Here is a 21,553-nt window from a genome sequence, read left to right as displayed (position 1 = left end):
TGCTGACAGTCTACTGATATGGATGTCTGGATAGCAATGTCTCTTCAATTATCTTTTGTATATTGAAGTATTCATGTTGTATAATCTGATACATAAAAGGTACATAGAGTGTGTGTTACACAGCATACTGTATGCCTCCATCAATGATGTCATTTTCTGTGACAGCAGCAGAGATTTATGGGAGTAAAGTGGTGAGCTGGCAACTTCCATGTTGGGCTATTTTTGTATATACTGTCATTGCCAACCATTACATCATTCTCAGGCCATTGCCGGCAACTGATGCTCTTGTCTGATCATAGAACCACAGGCAAGATTTATTCAGCTCTACTACAGTGTCTCACTGCTTACAGAATAACTGCTTTTACTCTTTTTGTTTTTTTCTTCGGTTTATTTTCTTAAAAATATACTATTTCGGGCAACAATCAATCATTTTATGTCATTTTGTCTGCTTATTCAATCAACTTTTGTATCTGATTGCACTATTGCATCCGTTTGATTACACTCTCAGAAATGGAGAATCATATAAAGAGTATCTTAGTATAATGAATTGAGAGTGTCTATCCATGAAGCTTCCCTACCTTCTCCCTTGTGCGTCTCCAGTTACATGCAGAGTCCTGGAGGGCTTTCACCTGAGCTCGAGCAACACCAAACAACCGAGTCCACCGATGGCTCAATGAACAAACTGACCGAGAAGAAGTGTCTTTTATGGCAGGCTGAACAAACTGTGCTGCTTTTACTTTCAGTCCGTTCAGTGCATCTTCAAGACCCTGAACTTCTGACACAATATTCTGTAGAAAAAAGGGAAGAAATAAGAAATATTAAGAAGAGAGCTGCAGCACCCAATTTAAAGTCAATGTATAAGAAGTAGGCAATAAAACGCATGCTTAGTCATTAAAACCTGGTATAAGCAGAGCTTGTCTTCAGCTTCTTGTTCAGAGTTTGCTCTGGCAGTTGTGAACTCCATCATCCTTTTCTCTACTTCATTCATCTGCCTGATAACTTTATCTGTTTCATCTTGGAAGGATCTCCACTGAGTTATGCTTCTAACAAAGAAATACAGTGATGAATAAAGAGTGCAACAGGCAGATACAAGTTTGGGTCTTGTGCGCCTTATGTAAATCTATTTAAATATCAAAACCTCATTAGCATTACCGTTGCAAGTTGTCTTGATGTTGTTTTAGCTGCTCAAAGACCTCTGTGCCCTTATGATAAGACTCCTCACAATGTTGCTGGATTTGCTTCATTGCAGTAGGGCTCAAAAAGTCACCCATTTGAGGAACTAGATCTTGCATTTCTTGCATTGTACCCTTGACTGAATGTTCCCGGCCTGTTATATTTTCTAAGTCCTTGAGGCAATCTGAAATTTTCTCTAGGTCTACATCTTGTAGGGCCTGCTTAAGTAGAGCACCAGTGTCCTCAAACCACTGCTGGACAGTTTGGAAGGAATGGTGGTATCTTTGGAGTAGAGACAGAATAGACTGCAAGGCCACCTGAGGATGCACATCACAATTTAAAGAAACATTATTAAGCTAACCTTTAGTATTTTATTACTCAGTCAGAAAACATAGGAGAACTGTCAGGAATTAATAATAGCTTACCTGTTTGGTGTTGACAGCTTGTTGAAGATCATCCTTTAGTTCTGGAATATCCATTAAAGTGGTTTCAAAGATTTTTGGAAATGGCTTTTTATCGTTGATGTACTTCTGTTTCTTTTCATTAATTACATATTCTAATACTCTAAACCTAGATTTCATTTCTTCTTGAAGTGCTGACAGTGACCTGACCTCCTCCTCCACAATCTCAATTGCTTCTTCAAACATTAATGGACATCTTAATCGATCCCAAAGACTCTTGAGCCAGTCTATTGATACTTTAATATCAGTTTGAAAATCCTTATTTCCCATAAAACCTCTCTCACATTCTTCTATGTGTGTATTAATCTTTTGCTTTAAAGTAAGAAGTTGTTCCTCCCTGAAGATAACCTGAGTCTTAAGGGTCTTTGATTCAAAGTGCCGGTTGAGGTCATCATTTTGTGTTTCGAGACCCTCTAGATAGGAACTAACCTCTTCAAGTAATTTTGCTAGGTTGTGTAGTGTAGATAATCTCTCCATGGCATCTGTCTCCTCATCTCCTTTGGAGTCTAGTTTGCCAAGCTGTCCCTTTAATCTAGAAATGCTATAGTCCATTTTCTCAATAACTGTTCGATGGTCATTTAATAACTTTAATGTTCTCCTTATTTCTTTCATCTTACATTCAATCTGCTGGTAAAGACTGCCATGGAGATAAACCAGCTGGTCAATGACTTCAGGAGCGTATGGCTGACCCATGACAAGGAAATCCTGAGTTTTACCCCTAAGATCTTTCATTCCCTGAAAGAGATTTGCAAGACCTTTCATGAGATCTTCATAACTGCTGTGCAATCTTTCTCCATCTTCTAGACTTTGGTTGGGTGACTTCTCTAAACCATCACATTTCTCCTGAAGTTCCTTCAAAGCCTTTCGTGTGACATCGATGAGGGACTTAAACTCCCTGCGGTCCAAAAGCACTTGTTGGATCTTGTCGCGTTTCTCTCTGATCAACAACAGCATGTCATTATATTGTTGAGGAAGGCCATTGAGTTTTTCATCTAGGTAGCAGTGGTCTACCTCATTTAAGTTTGGAAGAATCTCCTGTCCTGCCCTTTGGACGATGAGCAAAAGGTTTTCATACTCTGAAGCATGATCAAGAAGCTGTTGGTATTCAGTCAGCTGGTTCTGAAGCTCCTCATCATTCCCACTCAAGTCAATAATTGGAAATGTAGCTACCTCTGCTTGTTTTAGCCACTCGCAGATCCTGTCAAGGTCCACCTTAAAGTACTTCCGAATGACTAGTGCTTTCTCCAGATGCTGCAGATGCTCCATGCTCTTCTGCAAGGAAGCCTCGAAGGTAACTTGCAACTCCTCCAGCTTCTGAAGGGTCTCCTTCTTCTCCTCATCAGTTGCATCCTTCACTAATCCTCTTCCCTGTACCCAAAGAGATGTAAGCTCCACCTGATACGCTCTTAGGCTGCTTGTAAAATTCTTACAAGTTGACACCTGCTTGTGCAGTACATTTGGTAGGAGCGCCACATGATCATCTGCAAGAGCCCTCTGCTCTTGCTTCCTGATCCATTCAGCTGCTCTGTCAAGGGCTTGTAGGAACTGTGTTCGTTCTGTAAACACTTTTCTGAGGCTTTTACAATACTGAACCGCCTTAGTTCCAAGTGATTCTACTTCTGTCTGTGCCTCCTGGACCAAAGTCTGCAGCATCCTCCTTTCATTAAGACCGAGGCGAGAGGAAAGGCTATTGGCATCTTTCACAGCTTCTGCCAGAAGCTTCTGTTTGGCCTCTAATTCTGCACAAAAGCTCAAGTGATCAAACAGAAAGCTTTGTGCCAAATCTGGAGGGGGGCTGGTCTTGAGAACCTCAGACAGGGATGGCTTCTGCAGCTCAGCCCACTCTTGAGACTCATGCAAATTGTCCTCAATTTGACTCAATTCTTCCAGTGTCTGCACTGAATCTTGGATTTTCTGCTGGACAAGGGATTCCACCTGGGTCCAACGTTGCTCCAGGTAACCCACCTGCTCCTTAACCAGGTCTCTCTCTTCTAAGCTCAGACGAGGCAGGATCCCGTGCCTATTATTTCTAAGGTCATCGAGCACACATCTCTGGTCCTGCAGGTCTGTGGATAACTTCTTTAAGGCATCCAGACACTCAGATGTGCTTTCAATATCTCCTCTAGAAAAGATTCAGTGTTTTTGTGAACAAAGAGAAGAATGACTGAAGATTAACACATGGCAACTATCAAACATAAATATGTTGTGCAAAATTTGAAAGGAAATGTTGCATGCCTGGCCAACTGATCCCATTTCTTGGACAGCTGGTCAAATAACTCCTCCACCATACAAATGCAGTCATGATAGTCCCCGCTCCTCTGTAGATCCTCCTCTTTCTGTTCCAGCAGCTGTGCAGCCTCTCTGCCCAGATCCAGCCAAGCACAGCGCAGGCGCCCAACTTCCATAAGCTCAGGGGACTCCTGACCAGCCGTTAGCCTATTAATGCTCTCTCTCAGCTGGGTCAGATCAACCTGCCTGGCTCGCATCTCCTGGATAAAGTCCTTTGTGGCATGAAATATGGGGTGTTATTAATAAATGCTGCCTGTATTTATTTGATATCCCACCAAATGGACAGCTCTGGATGACACCCTCTGTCACTGGCAGAGAGTGAGCTTTGAGGTAATTGGGGTTTTCATTCAATCTATTGTTGACAATTGTCAGCACACATCCAGGGATGGTAATATGTGCTATTTTTCACACACACATGAAGGGGTCTGCCTGGACACTGTTATTACAGGCACTGACAAATCAATTCACACATCCATAATTACACCCAGACGAGTAATCTGGGGAGAAATCTTTATTAATGAATGAAGCTTCCTGCCAGGAAATGTAAGCGAGGGCAAAGCTCACCAGAGCTTTCAGCAATACATAATAGACTGCATTTGATTAACTAATAAACAGATACTGTACAAAACTTGTGCACAAGGTATTGATGTAATTACAAATTTGCTGTAGTATTTCTCAAAAATCTCATATAACCCATGTTTCATAAAAATTGGTAATCATTTTGCTGTCTTCAAATGGCTGTCATCTGGACACAAAGCTGTCGCTTACCTGAGCCTGGTCCAGCTGGTTCTGAGCAACCTTTGGCTCGAGCTCAGCTGGCCTCCTTAACATGCTCTGGAGGAGTTGTTCAGCCTCAAGAAGACGACACTCAAGGTTGGAACGCAAGTCTTTGATCTCTCTCCAGTTATCTGCTAGTTCTTGAGATTCCAGCATCTTCTCCTCAATCTGCATTGGGTAGAATAAGTGTCTCTAAACATTTTCCAACCTAATATAATAATATGGGCTGTGTGATGTATTATCATATTTTAAAATTGAAAAGTATGGGACAATCTTAAATCAATAAAACCTACACAAACATCTTTTGAAAAGTAGAAATTGTGAAAAGATTTACAGGTTTTATGTGAGAAAAAAAAATTATTTGTTAGGCTAAATAAAAATCAAACCCTGGGGCATAGAAAACTTTGCGCTTTCTTGCAAAAAGTGTTGTGCTCCCCTGGAAAGCTTTGTGATCGCTCATAAAATCACTGATGAATATATTTCTATCAACAATTTTGCGATTGGCTGCAAGTGGAGAAATGTTTCTGCAAGCGAATGCAAAGTTTTTCCTCCATATAAAAGTGCCTGTAGTTGAAGAAGCAACTAAAACCTGAAGAATGAATGTATTCTTAAAATTCTATTAGTCACTCACCTGAAGTTTGACCTGCTGTATCTCAGCAGCTGTCTCTCGTACTTTCTCATCAGAAAGATCACAGGTGGAGCACACCAGCTGCAAATAGGTACTAGCCTGTTCCTGCAGAGTTCGATCCTGCTTCATCTGATGGAATATTTAAGAGACCCCCAGAATAATTGATGATAGAGACTGGCTTTCTTATACTTCATTGTGCCACTTTTGTGTACATGCACAAAGCAACATAAAAATGTATACCTGTGCTAGCGCCTCCTGTAGGCAGTGTGGTGCATGTGGAGAAATCTGTATCTCCTCTTGTACATTTGAAAGCCACGTCTGACACTGTTGCAATGTATCACGCAGGCTTACATGCTTCTGCAGTTCCCGATCCAGACTCTGATACACCTGCACAAACAGACATAACAATTTGCCTCAAGACTTAAAATAACCACACTGCATGTAGTGGCCAAACTTAATTAGCTAAAATTTGAAAAATACCAGTTATAGAAGTCATAACTGAGCCAATTCATAATGTAACATTTCAATGATGTACCTCAAATAGTATTTTAAGTAGTCCTTAGCTGTATAAAACTGGAACAGCATGACTCTGACATATTTGAGGAGCAAAACAGAAAATGACATGAGTGGCATACGGTTGACCATGCTAAATCGGGTCAACGTAAAGCAAAGCCCATCTGACAGGTGTTCAGTGCTTTGGCATCCCTAATCCCATGAGCAGAAAAGCTGACGCTGATTGACATTCTTAATTCACGAGCCCTCGTGGGGGGCAGCAACGACAGGCTTGCTTTGGCAGACTGCAGGAGTTGGCAGAGCACATGTAGACCGAGGAACTCATTGACCAGACTGCCAGGTGGTGGGATTTACCGGATGGCATTGTTCTGGCAAGGTTGGCACAAGATGTTGGTACAGGGTATAAACCAGGCAAACCAGAATGGGGGGGTTCTATCAATGTCTCGCTTGTTTTCACAGAAATGGACTTGGGTAAAATAAAACTGGCACGGGGAAGGGGGCGATGTATTAATAGACTTGATGGTTTGCTCAGAGAGCAGGCAGTGTGTCAGATGGCGAAGAGTAGTTGCCATATTAGGGGTGCGTGTGTTTAGGGTTCTTAAGAGGAAAGCAGGTGGTAGCTTTTGGTACGATACTGCAAGAGCTGGAGTAGGGGGGAAATAGAGATTTGCAAAGGGGGTATATCTGCTACCTTTTATTACCATGGGCTGTAATGATATGCTTTCATTGACAAATTATTTCTTAGTGCCTCCTGATGGGTCTTCTTGTAATGACACTGGCATGCAGAAGTCAAAATATCAAGCACATTACTATGCCAGACATTTATTGACTGCCTGGTAAGGGTTGTTTAATCTGATTTAGACAAATACACTAAAAGGAGAATTTTGTCAGCAATTTAGTCCTAGTGCAACTAGGAAGCCAGGCAGGGTGGATTAAAATAATCAGGAGGTTCTGGAAGAGTGGCAGAAAGTTGGCACACACTTGAGCTTACTGCTGGAACAAAGCTTGATGTGAGCAGAGGGACAATAAACAATGACACCAGCACAATGACTAGAAATCATACAATTAATGAGCACTAAAACTTAAAAATGGCAATATAGGAGAATTTACTGAAAATAACTTATAATCAATCAATCCTTTTATTATTAATTATTTATTCAATTATTATTATGCTGTTTGAACAGTTTGTTCAAAATTTAAATAAAACTGCATTAAAACGCTCTCATCATTTTCAACCAAGCCAGAGTAATTTTTAAAAATTTCATGAGTTGTTAATTGTCCAAGACCTCCGCCCCATGTGGTTGATAGGACATAATTGACTGCATTTACACAACTATTTTATGTTTGCAGATATTTTTACAATAACGGATGCCCCATTGTGTCCATCGTTAATCACACACCTGCTAATATTAATTGTGGTTCTTTATATACTATCGCAGGTCTATATGCACAGTAAACATTGGCAGAATGCTGGTCTTATGCTGGTGTGTTGGCAAGTAAACTCACACGCTGGGCAGTGCTGCAGATGGCAGAGTAGCTGTCTCTTGCTCCCTGCTGGTGGTTCTGAATTTGCTGGCGAAGCCGAGCATGGAGGAGCTCGCTGCAGCCGGACAACAGCTCCTCTCCCTTTTCCTTTAGTGTATCCAAACGCTCTTCAAAACCTGCTATCTCCTCCATAATGGCCTGAGATGAGACAATATGTGCAAATAAATTTAACACAAAAGGTTCTCCTAGCAATAGCTTTAAATATTCTTGTGAATACCATTATTAACCAAAACTGTTATGACAACATTTGTTATCTGGGTAAACAAAATGCAGATGTGTGTTTGGTTATTTGTAGGGTTCTGCCTTTCTGTGAAGCTTTGTGATTTGTCACCTTATGTCTGGCTAGCTGCTGAGTGGCAGCTTCCAGGCCACTGCCTGATGATGGGTCAGGAGTCACCATCTTGGTGGACATCTGCAACAACCAACGTTCAATTTCCTGTACATCTTTGTGGTAAGCTTCCTGTTTCTTCACCTGGGCCTCCAATCTGTGAACGAGGGTCTAAGGAAATATATTTCAGTTACAGAAATGATCAAGACATTTGCAATCACTCAAACTAAAGAACCTATATAAACAAACAGCTGGAAACTCTCATTCCATAAAAAGCTTCTGACAGCTGCGAGCATGAGATTAATTATTTGAAAGTGAGTATTCATTGCACTGATTGCAGGATTAATGGATGCCATCTTGGAGGAAATAGCACATAAAGCTTCCAAATTAATATTCAAAAGCTCAAAAGTTAAATAATCTACACATTCATATCAATTTGTTTCTCCCCACTATTTATAATTTGCTATTTAGTTTTAAATGACTTTACATGTATATGACTGTTACCCTTTCCAATTGCTAAAAACAAACATTGATATGTAAATGATGGAGGTCATGCATTAATGTTCTGATATCACGGCATGTTCTGAATGACAATTTTTGCTGCTTATTGTTTATAACGTGCTGGGTGGACCGGGCAGGGAGCTTTATGTACATTAGCGTATGTAACTATTTCATTTAAACTATTTCAATGTTATGTTGCATTTAAATGATCATTGTTTTTGTAATCTTTTTGAACTCACCCTTGCTGAGCCACACAGCTCCTGGTAGTCTGCCTGTAGTCTGATCATGTTGTCTGTGATGGAAGGGGAGTGGAGGAGGGTCACCAGAGTTTCTCCTTTCTCTAGCACAAAGCTCACGGCAGAATCACGTGATAGCAAACTCTGCTCAACAGCCTGGACACAACAGATCAATGAATACCGATACAGAGACATAAACGGATAATTCAGCAAGGACACATTAAACTTATCAAAAGTGACAGTAAAGCCTTTTGCATTGTTAAAAAGATTTTTATTTCTAATAAATGCTGTTCTTTTTAACTTTAAATTCATCAAAGAATACAGAAACTAAATACTTAATGATATTCCACAAAAATATAGGAATGCAATTGTTTTCAACATTGAAAATAATAAGAAATGTCACTTAAGCACTAAATTAGCATATTAGAATGATTTCTGATCATTAAAGATCAAGCTGCTGAATAATCTAATTTGCCATCACAGGAATAAATTACATTTTAAAGTATATTATTATAATAGTAAAAAGTTATTTTAAATATTAAATATTTAAATATTTCACTAATATCTCACTAAAATTACTGTTTTCTGTATTTTGCAGCCTTCATAACCAAAAGGGACTTAATATAAAAGCGCCAATCATAAATAAAAAATGAATTTATATATATATATATATATATATATATATATATATATATATATATATATATATATATATATATATATATATTTATATATTTTATATATTTATATATTTATATATATGTATATTATATATATATATATATATATATATATATATATATATATATATATATATATATATATATATATATATATATATTAATGCTTGCAAAAGATCTTTGACAATGCTACTGATTTTAAAAATTAGAAGGGGGGCGACCACTTTTGTTGACAAAGCTAGTCACAAGTACAGATTTCATATCAGTTAGAGACTGTAAAACAAATCACCTACCTTGTACTTGTTCAGCTGGGCTTTCCTCTGATAAAGTTCTACTTTGGGTTCAACAGTGGAACTGAGAAGGGCTCGAGTCTCCTTAAGCCACTGCATTTGGCTCTTGTAGCGCTCTTGGAAATCTTTATAGAGCACAAGGCTCCTTTCCAGGGTTGCATGCTCTTCCCGTAGCCCCAGAATAAGCTCTTCGAGCTGTGATCGACCTGTTCGCACTTCCTTCTCTAGTCTGGATGCTCCAGGGTCATCCAAGAAAGAAACGGCCTGCTCTGCATTTTCTCGAAGTGTTTTAAGCATGCTATGACCTTGATCCATGTCCCCCTGTAGAGACTGCAGGGTGAGAGAATCTTTTAAACAACAAACGAAAGGGTACAAAAAGAACAACAATAACAAACAAACAAAAATAAATAATTTAATGAGCCATAGGAAAGATATGTATGCCTTCCCCAGTGTGCAACCAAGACAAGTACAGAATTCTCTGTTTCTGACAACTTTTGATCCTCTCCATTAACATGGAGTTTCAGGTTTTAAGAGCGCTCCTCTGAAGTGAATTTTACTGATGGGTACTTTGAAGCCTGCTAGGCTCCTGACACCTGTGTGCGGAGACCCGGTGAGGCCCCAGTCAGAGATACAAGAGGAAGACCCAATTACCCAGGCCTTATATGGGGCTGCCGCAGCAGTGTTTCCCCGGCAACGACTGCACTCGGCCCCTCCTACTCCTTTACTTTTAAGCGGGAAGCTTCTCTATAGGATATCAACCTCTTGTCTCTATAAAGAGCAGTACATGAGAGCTGGACAGCTGGATCTGGAGCTACTGCTGCGGTACTGACAGGGAAAGCAGCCCCAGTGTTTTAATGATCATCTCCACACACAAATAAGGAAATGAGAAGTTAGAGATGCGAAGAGGTTTAGGATCCAAGGATAACTGGGCAAAGAAATATGATCTGGCGAAAGAAATGTATACTTAATTGGCTGTTTATTGATTCACAAATACATGCATCTATACCCCTAACATTACCGCTTAATGGAGTGGGTGTACAGATCTCTATGTGACATTGCTATTAGCATCTGTGTGGCACTATTGATCTTCACAAGAATTATATGCACCAAATGAGTAGTATATGTATATAGGAAAAGAGTGTTATGTGACGTTGAAGCTGCAAGGGCATTGCATCAATTACACAGTCTGTTCCAGCAGGTTCCACAGACAGACTGTTCCTTCATCTCAGCTATCACAGTGGGGGAGTGTGTGAAGTGGCTGTGTGCGCGTGTGCAAGTAGAGTGCAATCGTGTGAAAGCTTTCTTTTGTTTTGTGTAGTAGACATATTGATCATATCCTTAAGAGGACAAAGAGACTCGTACATGTGCACACACAGAGACACACCGGCTCTTACGATCTCAAATATGAGCGCAAAACTGTGCCATGCCCACTGAGAGTCTTAGTCTGTGGTGTGTGAGTGTAATTTTATCAGGCCAGATCAATAGCTGTTAAACCACAAGATAAAAAGGGGTGACAGTTTCATCTGTTCATCTGATCCTTCAACTCTAAAAGGAAAAAATAAAACCCCGTAGAAGTGTTTTTCTATATTCTCTTTTGTATGTACAAGTTACATAAACATGCTATGTACAGTAACATTAGTGTTTTCACTGGGCCATACCTCTAGCCTCTTCATCTTCTTTTCCATTGTAATGCGATCGAGAGCCTCTGTCCTTTCAGTAACGATTTTAAAATTCTTCCTCGCTGTGCTCAACCAATCAGAGAAGGTCCTGAGTGCATTTTGAGCCTCTGTGATTTTCTGCATCTCTTCTTGGAGCTGTTTGAGGGTGTCCTGAATGATGGAAGAATAAATCATAATGCTCAGAATTCCATCTCATCAGCATGAACGGTTTTGATTGATCCAATGCCGCACACTCACTAGCATTCACCACTGGAGGCTTGAGGCTAAGCTATTTTGCCGCATTCTTCACTTGACATGCAGATCCCTCAAGCACGTGGCACCAATTAACGTTTTTGCGCTGTGCTGCACCGTGTGCACACCTATCTGCTGAGACGTAATAGCTCTTGACTGCAGTGCATGTGGCGGCCTGTTGTTTCTCACAGAATAATTACACGCTCTATTCTGTGTCGCACTCAGGGTGTGTGCATGTTAGAGAGAAGTGGGCAGAAATGAGAGGTGTTACAGCAAGTGTTAAAAACAATTCTGCTGCTGCCACAAAAGCAGCAGCACCGATTGATGGGCAAGATTGGATCCTATAGTGTTTAATTACAAGCTAAGGTCTCTAAGTGGGCGAGACATTGATTTTTCCAGTGTGTAGGTTTTTTTTTTGTCATCACAGTGGGTCACAGGAGCTGGTTTAACAGGTTGGATAACTTCCAATGTTTAGATGGCTGAGAAATTAGACTCATCAGTGTGCTTTGGCAGCAAAGTGAGAGGTGAGTCAATGATACAAGGTTCTATTAAAAGAAACGTCTTTGTAGAAACAGAATATCAAGTAAAACTGTAAATTTAATTAAACTCAAAAAAGGTTTAATTATTTAGTGAATTTAAAAACAGACAATTTAATAATAATGATAAATAATAATGACTGCAATAATTTTAAAAATAAAACAACTGGTCTATTGCATTTCTGTACTTCAGAAACATAGGAATAGGAATTATAAGGGAAGAAAAGGAGTGAAAATACAGTTTTAAAATGCCTTTGCGAAAAAATACCAAGAGATAGAGTGTTTTTTTTATTATTATTATCATTATTTACACAAATTTATAGTATTTAGCAATATTTTGGATTAGCTATTTTAAGTTTTAATTTTAAGTTTTAGTCATTTTGTTATGTGTATTTGTGTATACCATGGTTTTTATATATAATATTTCCATTTATTTAATATCAGTTTTACTCATTTTAAAACTTCTATTTAAACTTATTGGACTTTGGTTAGTTGCAAAGACAATATTTCTAATATTCATTTAAGTTTTTTTAAGTTTCATTTTACATTTTATTTTATTTGCGCTTCAATTAAATTATATAAATTTTTAACAGTATTTGTTGTAGTTAACAATAACACTGGGAAAGAGACTGAGCAAGGATTTGGGGAGAAAACTGAGAGACCCCAAGAGTAAACCAGAGGAATAATTAGTGGGATATTGTTCAATTCATGGGAAATAAGGTGCCCAGATTGTAAAACCACAGCGTCTGTTGTATTTTTCACATTGCAGGAAAAAAACAAAATGAAAAATTCAAGAACCTGAAATGTGAATATGAATGTCATGTGTCTCTATAATTAACAGGACAATTCAAATGCCAACAGAAAAAAACAGTGATGGAAAATTATTATTCTATGCACATTATTTGTGAAAAATGAGTAAAAGGACACTGGCAGCTTACTAAATGATGCTGCATACTTTCCTGAAATAATCAAGTGCAAAAAAATTGCTAATGTACAAGGCTGACTTGCCTGTATCTGTAGGAGCAAGGAATGGTAGCGGGCAGTGAGCTGGGTAACCCTGGTACTGATCCGACCACTGACATGAGCATCCTCTACGACTTGCTGTGCAAGAGTACTAAGGCCTTCCACTTCGGCCTGACGTTGAGCAGCCTCAATCTGCCACCGCTGTTATAAGAGAATAACAGGAAAATGTCAACATTTATCTACATGAAACGAGAGTACTGTATTTCTGAAATCATCAAGCATAAGTATAATGCATTTTACCTTCAGGTGTTGTAGCTGGGCCTCCTTCGCAGTGACATCAGAGCAACGATGGCTTCTCACCTTAACTTTAAGCTCCATGTCAACCAGCCACTGGTCTAAGCTTTGGAATAAACCTTCTAGTTGCTGAACCCTTGCAAGGGCCTGCTCTACCTGGACTTTGGTCTCGCCGAGCCGGTCTTGGTAACCCTGCCACTCTGTCTGTGCTGTTTCCAGAGCCCGATCCTCAATTTGAGGGGGACCCCATGGAATTACTCTTTCTCGAATGGCAAGAACTGAGCTGAGCAAGTTATGTCCCTTAGGGCAATGTGACTGGAGCATCTGGAGACATTATTAGACAGAAAGAGTAAAAGATTAGGCAGTGCAGAATATTTCTTGCCTATAATATTAAAGCCCTAAAAAAGATCATATTATATTAACCTGCAGTTCTTTTAACGTGTTCTCCAGAGCATTTACATCTACATCCAGAGGTTTGAGGAGGGTCAAACTGTTCTGCTCCTGCTCCAGCCAGTCTTCAAACATGTGCAGCCCTCGCTGGTATTCTTGATGGAGTAGAACCAATTCTTCTGCCTTACTGACAGCAGCCTGAAAAACCAGCAGAGAATATTATTTTAAATTTATTCTACAAAAAGTGGAAATAGAGTAAAAGCAGAGCAAAACACTTTTTTAGCTGCTTGGTTCCAGAAGTATTTTCCCCATTCTTTTTCTCCATAGAGATAAAAAAAATCTGAGCCACAAACCACACCAACTAGATCTAATATATAGATAGATAAATAGTTCATGTGCAGTGCTGGGAGGTCACTGCCGAGCTCTTTGGCCGCAAATTCTGTTTCCATGGTAACAGAAACTCCTCTGATTGCTGAATGATCTTTTCAGGGTAATAGGTGGTGTAGCTCTTCACTGGGAATTTTGTTATTAAATGTATTATTTTTTAAAAATAAATGAAGTGAAATTCATACTGATTTACAGTTTCTCAAAAACCACATTGCTCAGCAACTTCAAAGCTCATTGTAGTTCTGTCTTGAAAGTAAAATCAATTAAAAATCAATTCCCCTGTGAATAGGACTCTATAACCACTGGAAATTTGGTTGGATTCATCATATTAGTTTGTGCTGAATAATTCTTCTTGACCTCCCAAAACAAATTTAAGCACTGATCTGCAGCCTACAGTTTGACATCCTTGGCTTACCTTGGCTTTAACTTTAATGGCTGTATATCTCTCACTGACTTTCTGGATCTCCCATTGGGTGGCTGTATGTTCAGTCACGTTGGAACCCTTGGTCGCAATGGTCTCTAAAGGGCTAGAGTGGCTAAGAACTTCCTCATAGAGGAGCTGTACAGAGCATAGCAATTAAAGTAAATAATACATTGAGGTTTCAACTTCTAATAGAACTGTAAGAATATACAACTGTTATCTAAATAATAAATCCTGTATAAAATTATTATGTTATGTTATGTTATTATGTTACGCATTTGAAAAGTATTAATTACTTTGGCACGGCCTAGATTGGCTGTCTTGTCCCTCATTTCAGCGTAGTGTTTGTCTGTGTTTCCTAAGCTCTCTTCTACTTGCTCCATCCAGCACTCAAACTGACTGACATCTTCCTGGTAACTTGTCCAGTGTGACAAGGCACCTTCAAGCTGGCTGTAAATGCAACACATGAACAAGACATCTATTAATTCCACACAGACACCTGATGAGCACGTATGTGAGGAAATGCTGAGACAAAAGCACTAACAAAGAGAGGATAAATAAACTCAGACTGAGAGACAGAGAGTTCTCTGACCTCTTGCACTGTATGGATGTTGACAAGAGTGATTCCCAGGAGTCTTTGAGGTCCTGGATCTGCTTGCGAACCACTGGTACACCCTCAGCCGAGGTGTTCCTCTGGACAGACTCCCCTCTGGTGATGAGCATCTTCAGTTGGATTTCTCTCCCCTGACAAGCCGCCAGTAAAGTCTGTAATCAATCAGAAACCCTGTTATACACCCAACATGTACAGTACAAATGAAACTTACAAACTAATTTATGACAAATTCCTTCAAGGTTGTCCTTAGGATTTATCAACACCTGTAAAACAGTAAAATGTGTACCTCGAGCTGGCCCATTCTGGTGATAAGCACACTCTTGTCAGATGTGGGGCATCTGCAGGTCTTGAGGACCTGTTGGGACTCTGAAACCCAGTTCTGAAGTTCCTGAAGGCCCTTTGAAAAAAGCTGATGCTCCCCCACCACTCGTTCTACCCTTGACACTTTCTCCTGCAGAAGGTGGATGAGAGAAGTCAATACTAGATTAAAAGACTGGACAAATGAAGTCGAATTTTTTTACAGGTGTCTGTAAGGATGCATATTAATGATATTGGTTATCAGCTGATATTAGAGATTTGTAAGTTTATTGGTATTTAATTGTGCATTAATTGTAAATGTATCTATAGCAATATTTAGCATGTCAAAATAAATATTAATTTTTCATACAGTATATTATAATGTTGCAGTCTAAATGCACTTGTAGCACTTAAAATGACTCAGTGTAGTTTTTAGTGTTTCATTTTAATATATTTTAATAAAATAATATAGCGTTTTAATATAAGACATTTATTGGTTATTTGGCCATAACATGAAAATTATTATCTGTTTTAGTCTAAAATGTAATATCAATGCATCCCCAAGTAAATTAGTATAGAATTAGCATTTTTATAAAGTAAACTACCTTTCAAAATTTGGGGCTGGTAAGATTTTTTAAAGTTTAAAAGAAAACCTTTTAAAAGAAAATGCTCACCAATGCTACATTAATTTGATCAAAAATAGAGTAAAAACAGTAGTCTAATATTGTGAAATATAATTATTATCATATCATTTGAAATGACTACTTTCTATATTAATACAATTGAAAATGTAGACATGCTGCTTAATATTTTGGTGGAAACCAGGATTCTATGATAAACTGAAATTTTAAAAGAACAGCATTTATTTATAAATAAATATTGTGTAACAATATAAATCACTTTACTGTCATTTTTGATCAATTTATGCCTTCTTGCTGAATAAAAAAAACTTTTAAATGGTAGTGTAGACAATCAAACTGAACAGATTCAGAACAAACCTGTTTCTCAGAGTTAAATAAACATTGAAAAATGTAAAGCTTATAGTAAATCTCCTAATACTGTAGATCTAAACATGTCAATAATAATGAGCTCATCTCCTATAACACAATCAGTGGTAACGATGAAAGAGCTAACACAGGAATGATGAGGTAAACAGATAGGTAGAGGAGGTTACCTTAATCAGGTTGCTCAGGGCCAAGTAGCATGCAGCTAGCTGGCAGACTCGATGCACAAAGCTCTTCCCCGCGCCCTGACCCTCCCAGAGTCCATGTGCTCGCCCTCTCAACTCTGCCAATTCAGATTCTCTGGAGCGCATCTCCTCCAGCAATGTCTGAGGGTGTGCAATTAGGGGTCACGAGACAAGCAGGGGTCACAGAAGAATAAAGACGAATGTTCATGCCATGAAAAACCACACTAAAAAACTAGATGAGCTTTTGGGCACATCCACTGAGATGACATTCAACAAAAAACTTTTACTTAACACACTTAATACATCAGGGCACAAAAGACCACCACGAGCAAATTTCTTGCTTCTTTTCTCAAAATTGAAAAAGAGCAGACTGTGAAATTGTCAGTTAGGCAGACACAGTTCATGATAATGGAGTCTATCATGTTGGGGGCACTCTGGGGATAAAGGGATTAAGAGGGAAAGTGGGTAAAAGCAGGGGAAGGGGAGATGGGAGGGGATGGATAATCACTCAGAGGACCTCTACACACTGTACAGACACAGTGTTGGAAATGCAATTGCCAACAGAGCAGACAAAAGGGAGCAACAAAGCAATACAAAAATAGAGATGAAAGATCTTGTGATAAGGCAAAAATAGAAATGTTTATCTTTCCAACCTCTATTCTACATTCATATTATTGTCAGATTGTATATTAGGGGTTTTGTTCTTTGAGTGCAGTCGGAGAAAAAAAATTATTTGCATGTCAGCTTAATCCACAATTGTGGCAAAAAGCTTGACTCAGCGGAATCATCGTAGACAGACATGGTTTATTTCATTATCTCCAGCAGATCCTACTTCTGACAACTCATTTAATTGAGCCTAAGTACTGCAAAATCCACTGCCACAGTTAGTTGATTACATGTTTAAACAGCTAGATTATGTTTAAAAGACATGAAAAAAAAAGATTTTTTTTTTATACTCTCCAAATGTTTAATGCATAATCTATTGATAAATCAAATGTTCTTCTGTCAATGAATTACATCACACTGATATTCAAGGTACAGTCAGTGAGGACTGAAATGTTCTGGTAGATCCAAGCTCTTCTAATTAACTATAAATAAGTCATTAAGACTATCTGGGCTCACCTGAAGTTTGGAGAGCTCTAGTCTCTTGGCAGGCAGGTCATGGAGGCGAGCGCTGCTCTCTTGCACACTGATCTCAGTCCTGTTCAGCCAGTCTTGAAGTGGTTCCACACTTGCCTCAAAGTCCTGCATCTGAGACTGCAAGACCTGAAAGTACATATTCATGAAAGTTTCACATGTAACTTAAGCTGTATATGGTTTTTAATATAAAAACACTCTTTCATAATAAACTAAAAAACTAATAATAATAAAAATAAAAAAATAAAATGAGCAGGGTATAAAAATAAAAATAAAATAGTAATATGCGATGTCTTTAAAAAATTCACTCATCTCTACTCAGATAACTCTACTAATAAAATGAAATAAAAAATATATACAAAATATGCAGAAATATCTTTAAAAATGTATTCATTTCTACACAGCTCTACCTGTAAGGCCGTCTCTCTTCTCTGTAAGCTGTCCATCAGGCTCTTCCAGTCATCTTTGGCTGCATTTGCTTTGGTCCTGATCGCCTCCACTCTGTCGGCAGGCACCACGCTACTAAGCTGCTTTCCACAGGTCAGGACAGTGTTCAGTCTGGTCTGACCCTGCTCCTTGTCACTTCTGAACTCCTGTTGTGCAGAATGAGCAAGACATCAGCCACACAGACATAAGTATACTATCACAGAGCAGAGGGCAGCAAGTGCAATGAGTCACGTCCAGACATTGACCGGGACCCAGCTGGGATCTCCTACCATCTGTGAGGCGTGCACGTCCCATCTTTTTTCCGTCTTTCTCCACTCAAATGATACAGATGCAATTATGTATGACCCAAAGCATGTCTGACGCTGTGTTGGTGGTTCAGGGCAGTAAGCCATGTGGAAACATTGTTCCACATCTGAAATGTATTTGATGGTAAATAAAAAATGAGAAGCATTGCTTCAATCTTTCATTCTGAGTAACCCTATTCCTCTTCTTTCTTCATATCTCTCCCTCTTTATTGTACATGACCTATGCTACATCTAGACCCACATGGAATCTGTGCTGATCTGAGCTTTTTTTCTCTGCTGATTGTGGAAAAAAATATCTGCAGTATTCTGTGGAATACATTCATAATTGGAGACAAATGCTATAAGGAGCTTGAACTGATTTTGCTTCAGGACCCAGATTTTTTATTGGATGGCAAGTGGTGACCCAATACAGTGCCAAAATTAGTGTACAAAATTTAATTTCAATTGTTTCATTGTCTCAGCAGCTAAACATTTTCATAAGTCATAGACCGTGGTCAAAATAAATCATGTTTACCCTCATTGCAAGGGTACTTTTATTTAATGTAGTCTTGGTTGGTGAGGACATGTCATGTAACCTGTGCATGTTGGCATCTTCCTAATATGACCAGCTATCTGTGACAGATTGAATTTGTAGCAAAATACTGATTGGACTGTTAAATATTTTATGTCCATAACAAAAGAGACAGTAAGTGTTTTATCCTTTCTTTTTAAGGCTGAATAATGAATGTCTCTACATACATAATGAATGTCTTTTTTTTCCCCAAAAAAATTAAATTCCTTTTTTTTTAAATAAATTAATAGAACTTAGAAAAAATAAATTACAGTTTAATCTGTAACTGCTCAAAATCAAGTTTTAGGATTTGAAATACATAAATATATACAATATTAATACAAAACAACATAAAATAGCAACATAGAAATAAGAAGAAATATTTTACTTATTTAAACGCCGGTTAGGATACATGCAGTTCACGCAGGACACTATGCAGTATTTCTGATGTAAAGTGAACAGGGGGTTAACATTAATATGGCTAATATGGTAAATTGCATTTTATTATTTGCATTATTATATTTTTATTTACCAGAACAATTAAGAGCCGCTGACAATAACAGTATTATGAGAAGACAGAAATACAAAGCCAAATTATTTAATGAATGAAATTTGAGATATTTTAGATAACTCTCAGGTGATTTCCCTCCTGGTCTATTCTATGTCTCTTTCATCAAGCTATACATCATTACTGTGCATTTTCCCTGTGCTCTCACAGGTTTTTTCAGTGCTAATTGAAGTCATAAATAGACCAGTCTGGCACATCCTTGGCTGAATGGTGGCCTCATAAACTGGCCCATGGGATCTGAGATCACTTTATCAAATTCTGGCTACTTTTACATGACAGGGACAGAGACAAAACTGCTGTGGCCTGGCCTATGGCTATGTTCCAAGAATCTTGAATTTTGCCCAGTTGCCCTCCTGGACAGAGTACTGTCCACAACCATTGCACTCACCTGGATCCGCTGGAGAGCGATGGAGGCTTCCCGGATGCTATGAGGGGAGTCAAAGCATTTAGCGGTAGAGATGTTGGCATTGACCATCCACTGCCGGAAGTCATGCAGAGAAGAACGGAAGCGTTGTTCCAGCAGTTTCTCTTTATTCTGACATTCCCGGGAGGCTCGTAGGCTTAGGCTAATGAGGAAGATGCACAGAGCAGAATTTGAAAAGGAAAGGGTGAAAAAGGGGGGTGGGGGTTAAAATGGGTGAGTGTAGGGGGAGCTGATAGCACAAGGTGAGCACAGACATCTGTTTCAATGACAGGCTCTCTCAGAGGGAGAGTTGGGGTATCAGAAAGTGAAAACGCTGCAGAACCTGCGCACAAAAAAATGCACTAGCATGTCTGCACACAGATACACACTCACATACACGAATGCGGATGAGGTTAAAGTGGACAGTGGAGGGAAGATAAGCATGTTTTTTGCTGCTATACCTGAAAAGCATGCTAACGAGGCAAAGTCTGCTGTCATGACAGGTGCTCTCAGCTGAAATGCTCACTTTAGATGCAGCGCTATGAGGTGCAATATATCACAACCCTTCATTCACCGCAGTGCATTAAATTTATATGTGTAAATGTATTCTGTTAATTAAATAGAGCATGTGTATTTAACCTACAAAACAAACAATGACATTGGTATTTATTTATTTATTTATGAATGAATAAATAAATCATGAATGAATGAATAAATAAATCTTTTTTTATTTACTCATTTTTTATTAATTTCTCTATTAATTTATAACATTATTCTTACATTTATTTTCAATGTTATAGTTTTATAATTTTAAATATGTTTTGCCAGTAAATACAGTTTTTACATTGTTCAAAAACTTTAAGGTCAATAAACACTGCAAATAAAATTGCTGAATAAATATCTCACATTTTCACCAAATTTAGGCCTCAAATTTATTTATTTTTACTTAATTTATTCTATTCATTACTGCTATATATAAAATTTATTAATGTATAACCCAGATTTTTTTTTTACTCTTTTCATATGTTTATTTTCAGAACTAAAAACCACCAATGTATTTTTTATAAATTAATTTTTATATGACATAAATATTAAATCATATTAAATATTAGAATACGGCCCGTTAAACAAAACCAGGTGGTGACCATTTGACTTCAAAAACCTTTAATCTCATGCATATGCATTCATGTCTGCAGCACACTCACCTGTTGTGTAGCTTAATGAGAGCGCTGACTCTGTCCGACTGTGGACCCAGATCACTGGAAAACCCACACAGCTCATTGAGCTGCGCCTTTAGCTTCTCCTCCATAACTTCAGCTGTCTGAAGCCCCTCCAGAACACCCTGACGAACACACACACAGCAGGGGTGAGTGTCAATGCACAGGCCAAACTTGACACCTAAAACCTCATTTATCAGCTTGATGCTTCTTCATGTACAGCTGTGCACACATACACAATTGAGCATTAACACACAGCTCTATTCAACTCCAAGAGCAGGGCTTCTTACAAAAGCATTTCTGTTCTTCAGCGACTCCAGGAAGCCTTCCCACTTCTCTGAACATGCCTGAGATTATACAGAGGCCATAGTGGTGTGCCTCTCTCTCTCTCTCTCTCTCCGCTCTCTCTCTCTCTCTCTCTCTCTCTCTCTCTCTCTCTCTCTCTCTCTCTCTCTCTCTATGTTCTTGCACCCTCCCCCGACCCTCTCTTTAAAAACAAGAGGGA

At 38.7% G+C, this 21,553-nt stretch overlaps 1 protein-coding gene across 1 annotated transcript in view; it reads right to left on the bottom strand.

Moving 5' to 3' along the window:
* LOC109045026 (nesprin-1-like) overlaps positions 1-21,553 on the bottom strand; it is a 115,547-nt gene that overhangs the window by 51,167 nt on the left and 42,827 nt on the right. The window contains 25 exon segments of the mRNA XM_042778325.1: positions 579-788; positions 899-1,043; positions 1,153-1,490; positions 1,599-3,756; positions 3,870-4,135; positions 4,692-4,868; positions 5,332-5,457; positions 5,569-5,715; positions 7,348-7,524; positions 7,718-7,885; positions 8,455-8,607; positions 9,425-9,751; positions 11,080-11,250; positions 12,876-13,031; positions 13,131-13,448; positions 13,548-13,712; positions 14,317-14,460; positions 14,619-14,772; positions 14,915-15,087; positions 15,222-15,386; positions 16,407-16,562; positions 17,544-17,687; positions 17,969-18,151; positions 19,817-19,994; positions 21,037-21,173. Coding sequence (XP_042634259.1) covers positions 579-788; positions 899-1,043; positions 1,153-1,490; positions 1,599-3,756; positions 3,870-4,135; positions 4,692-4,868; positions 5,332-5,457; positions 5,569-5,715; positions 7,348-7,524; positions 7,718-7,885; positions 8,455-8,607; positions 9,425-9,751; positions 11,080-11,250; positions 12,876-13,031; positions 13,131-13,448; positions 13,548-13,712; positions 14,317-14,460; positions 14,619-14,772; positions 14,915-15,087; positions 15,222-15,386; positions 16,407-16,562; positions 17,544-17,687; positions 17,969-18,151; positions 19,817-19,994; positions 21,037-21,173 — 6,636 coding nt within the window.

The sequence above is a fragment of the Cyprinus carpio genome, chromosome A20 (genome assembly GCF_018340385.1).
Source record: "Cyprinus carpio isolate SPL01 chromosome A20, ASM1834038v1, whole genome shotgun sequence".
Lineage (NCBI taxonomy): Eukaryota > Metazoa > Chordata > Actinopteri > Cypriniformes > Cyprinidae > Cyprinus > Cyprinus carpio.
This window is presented reverse-complemented; position numbering and strand designations above follow the sequence as displayed.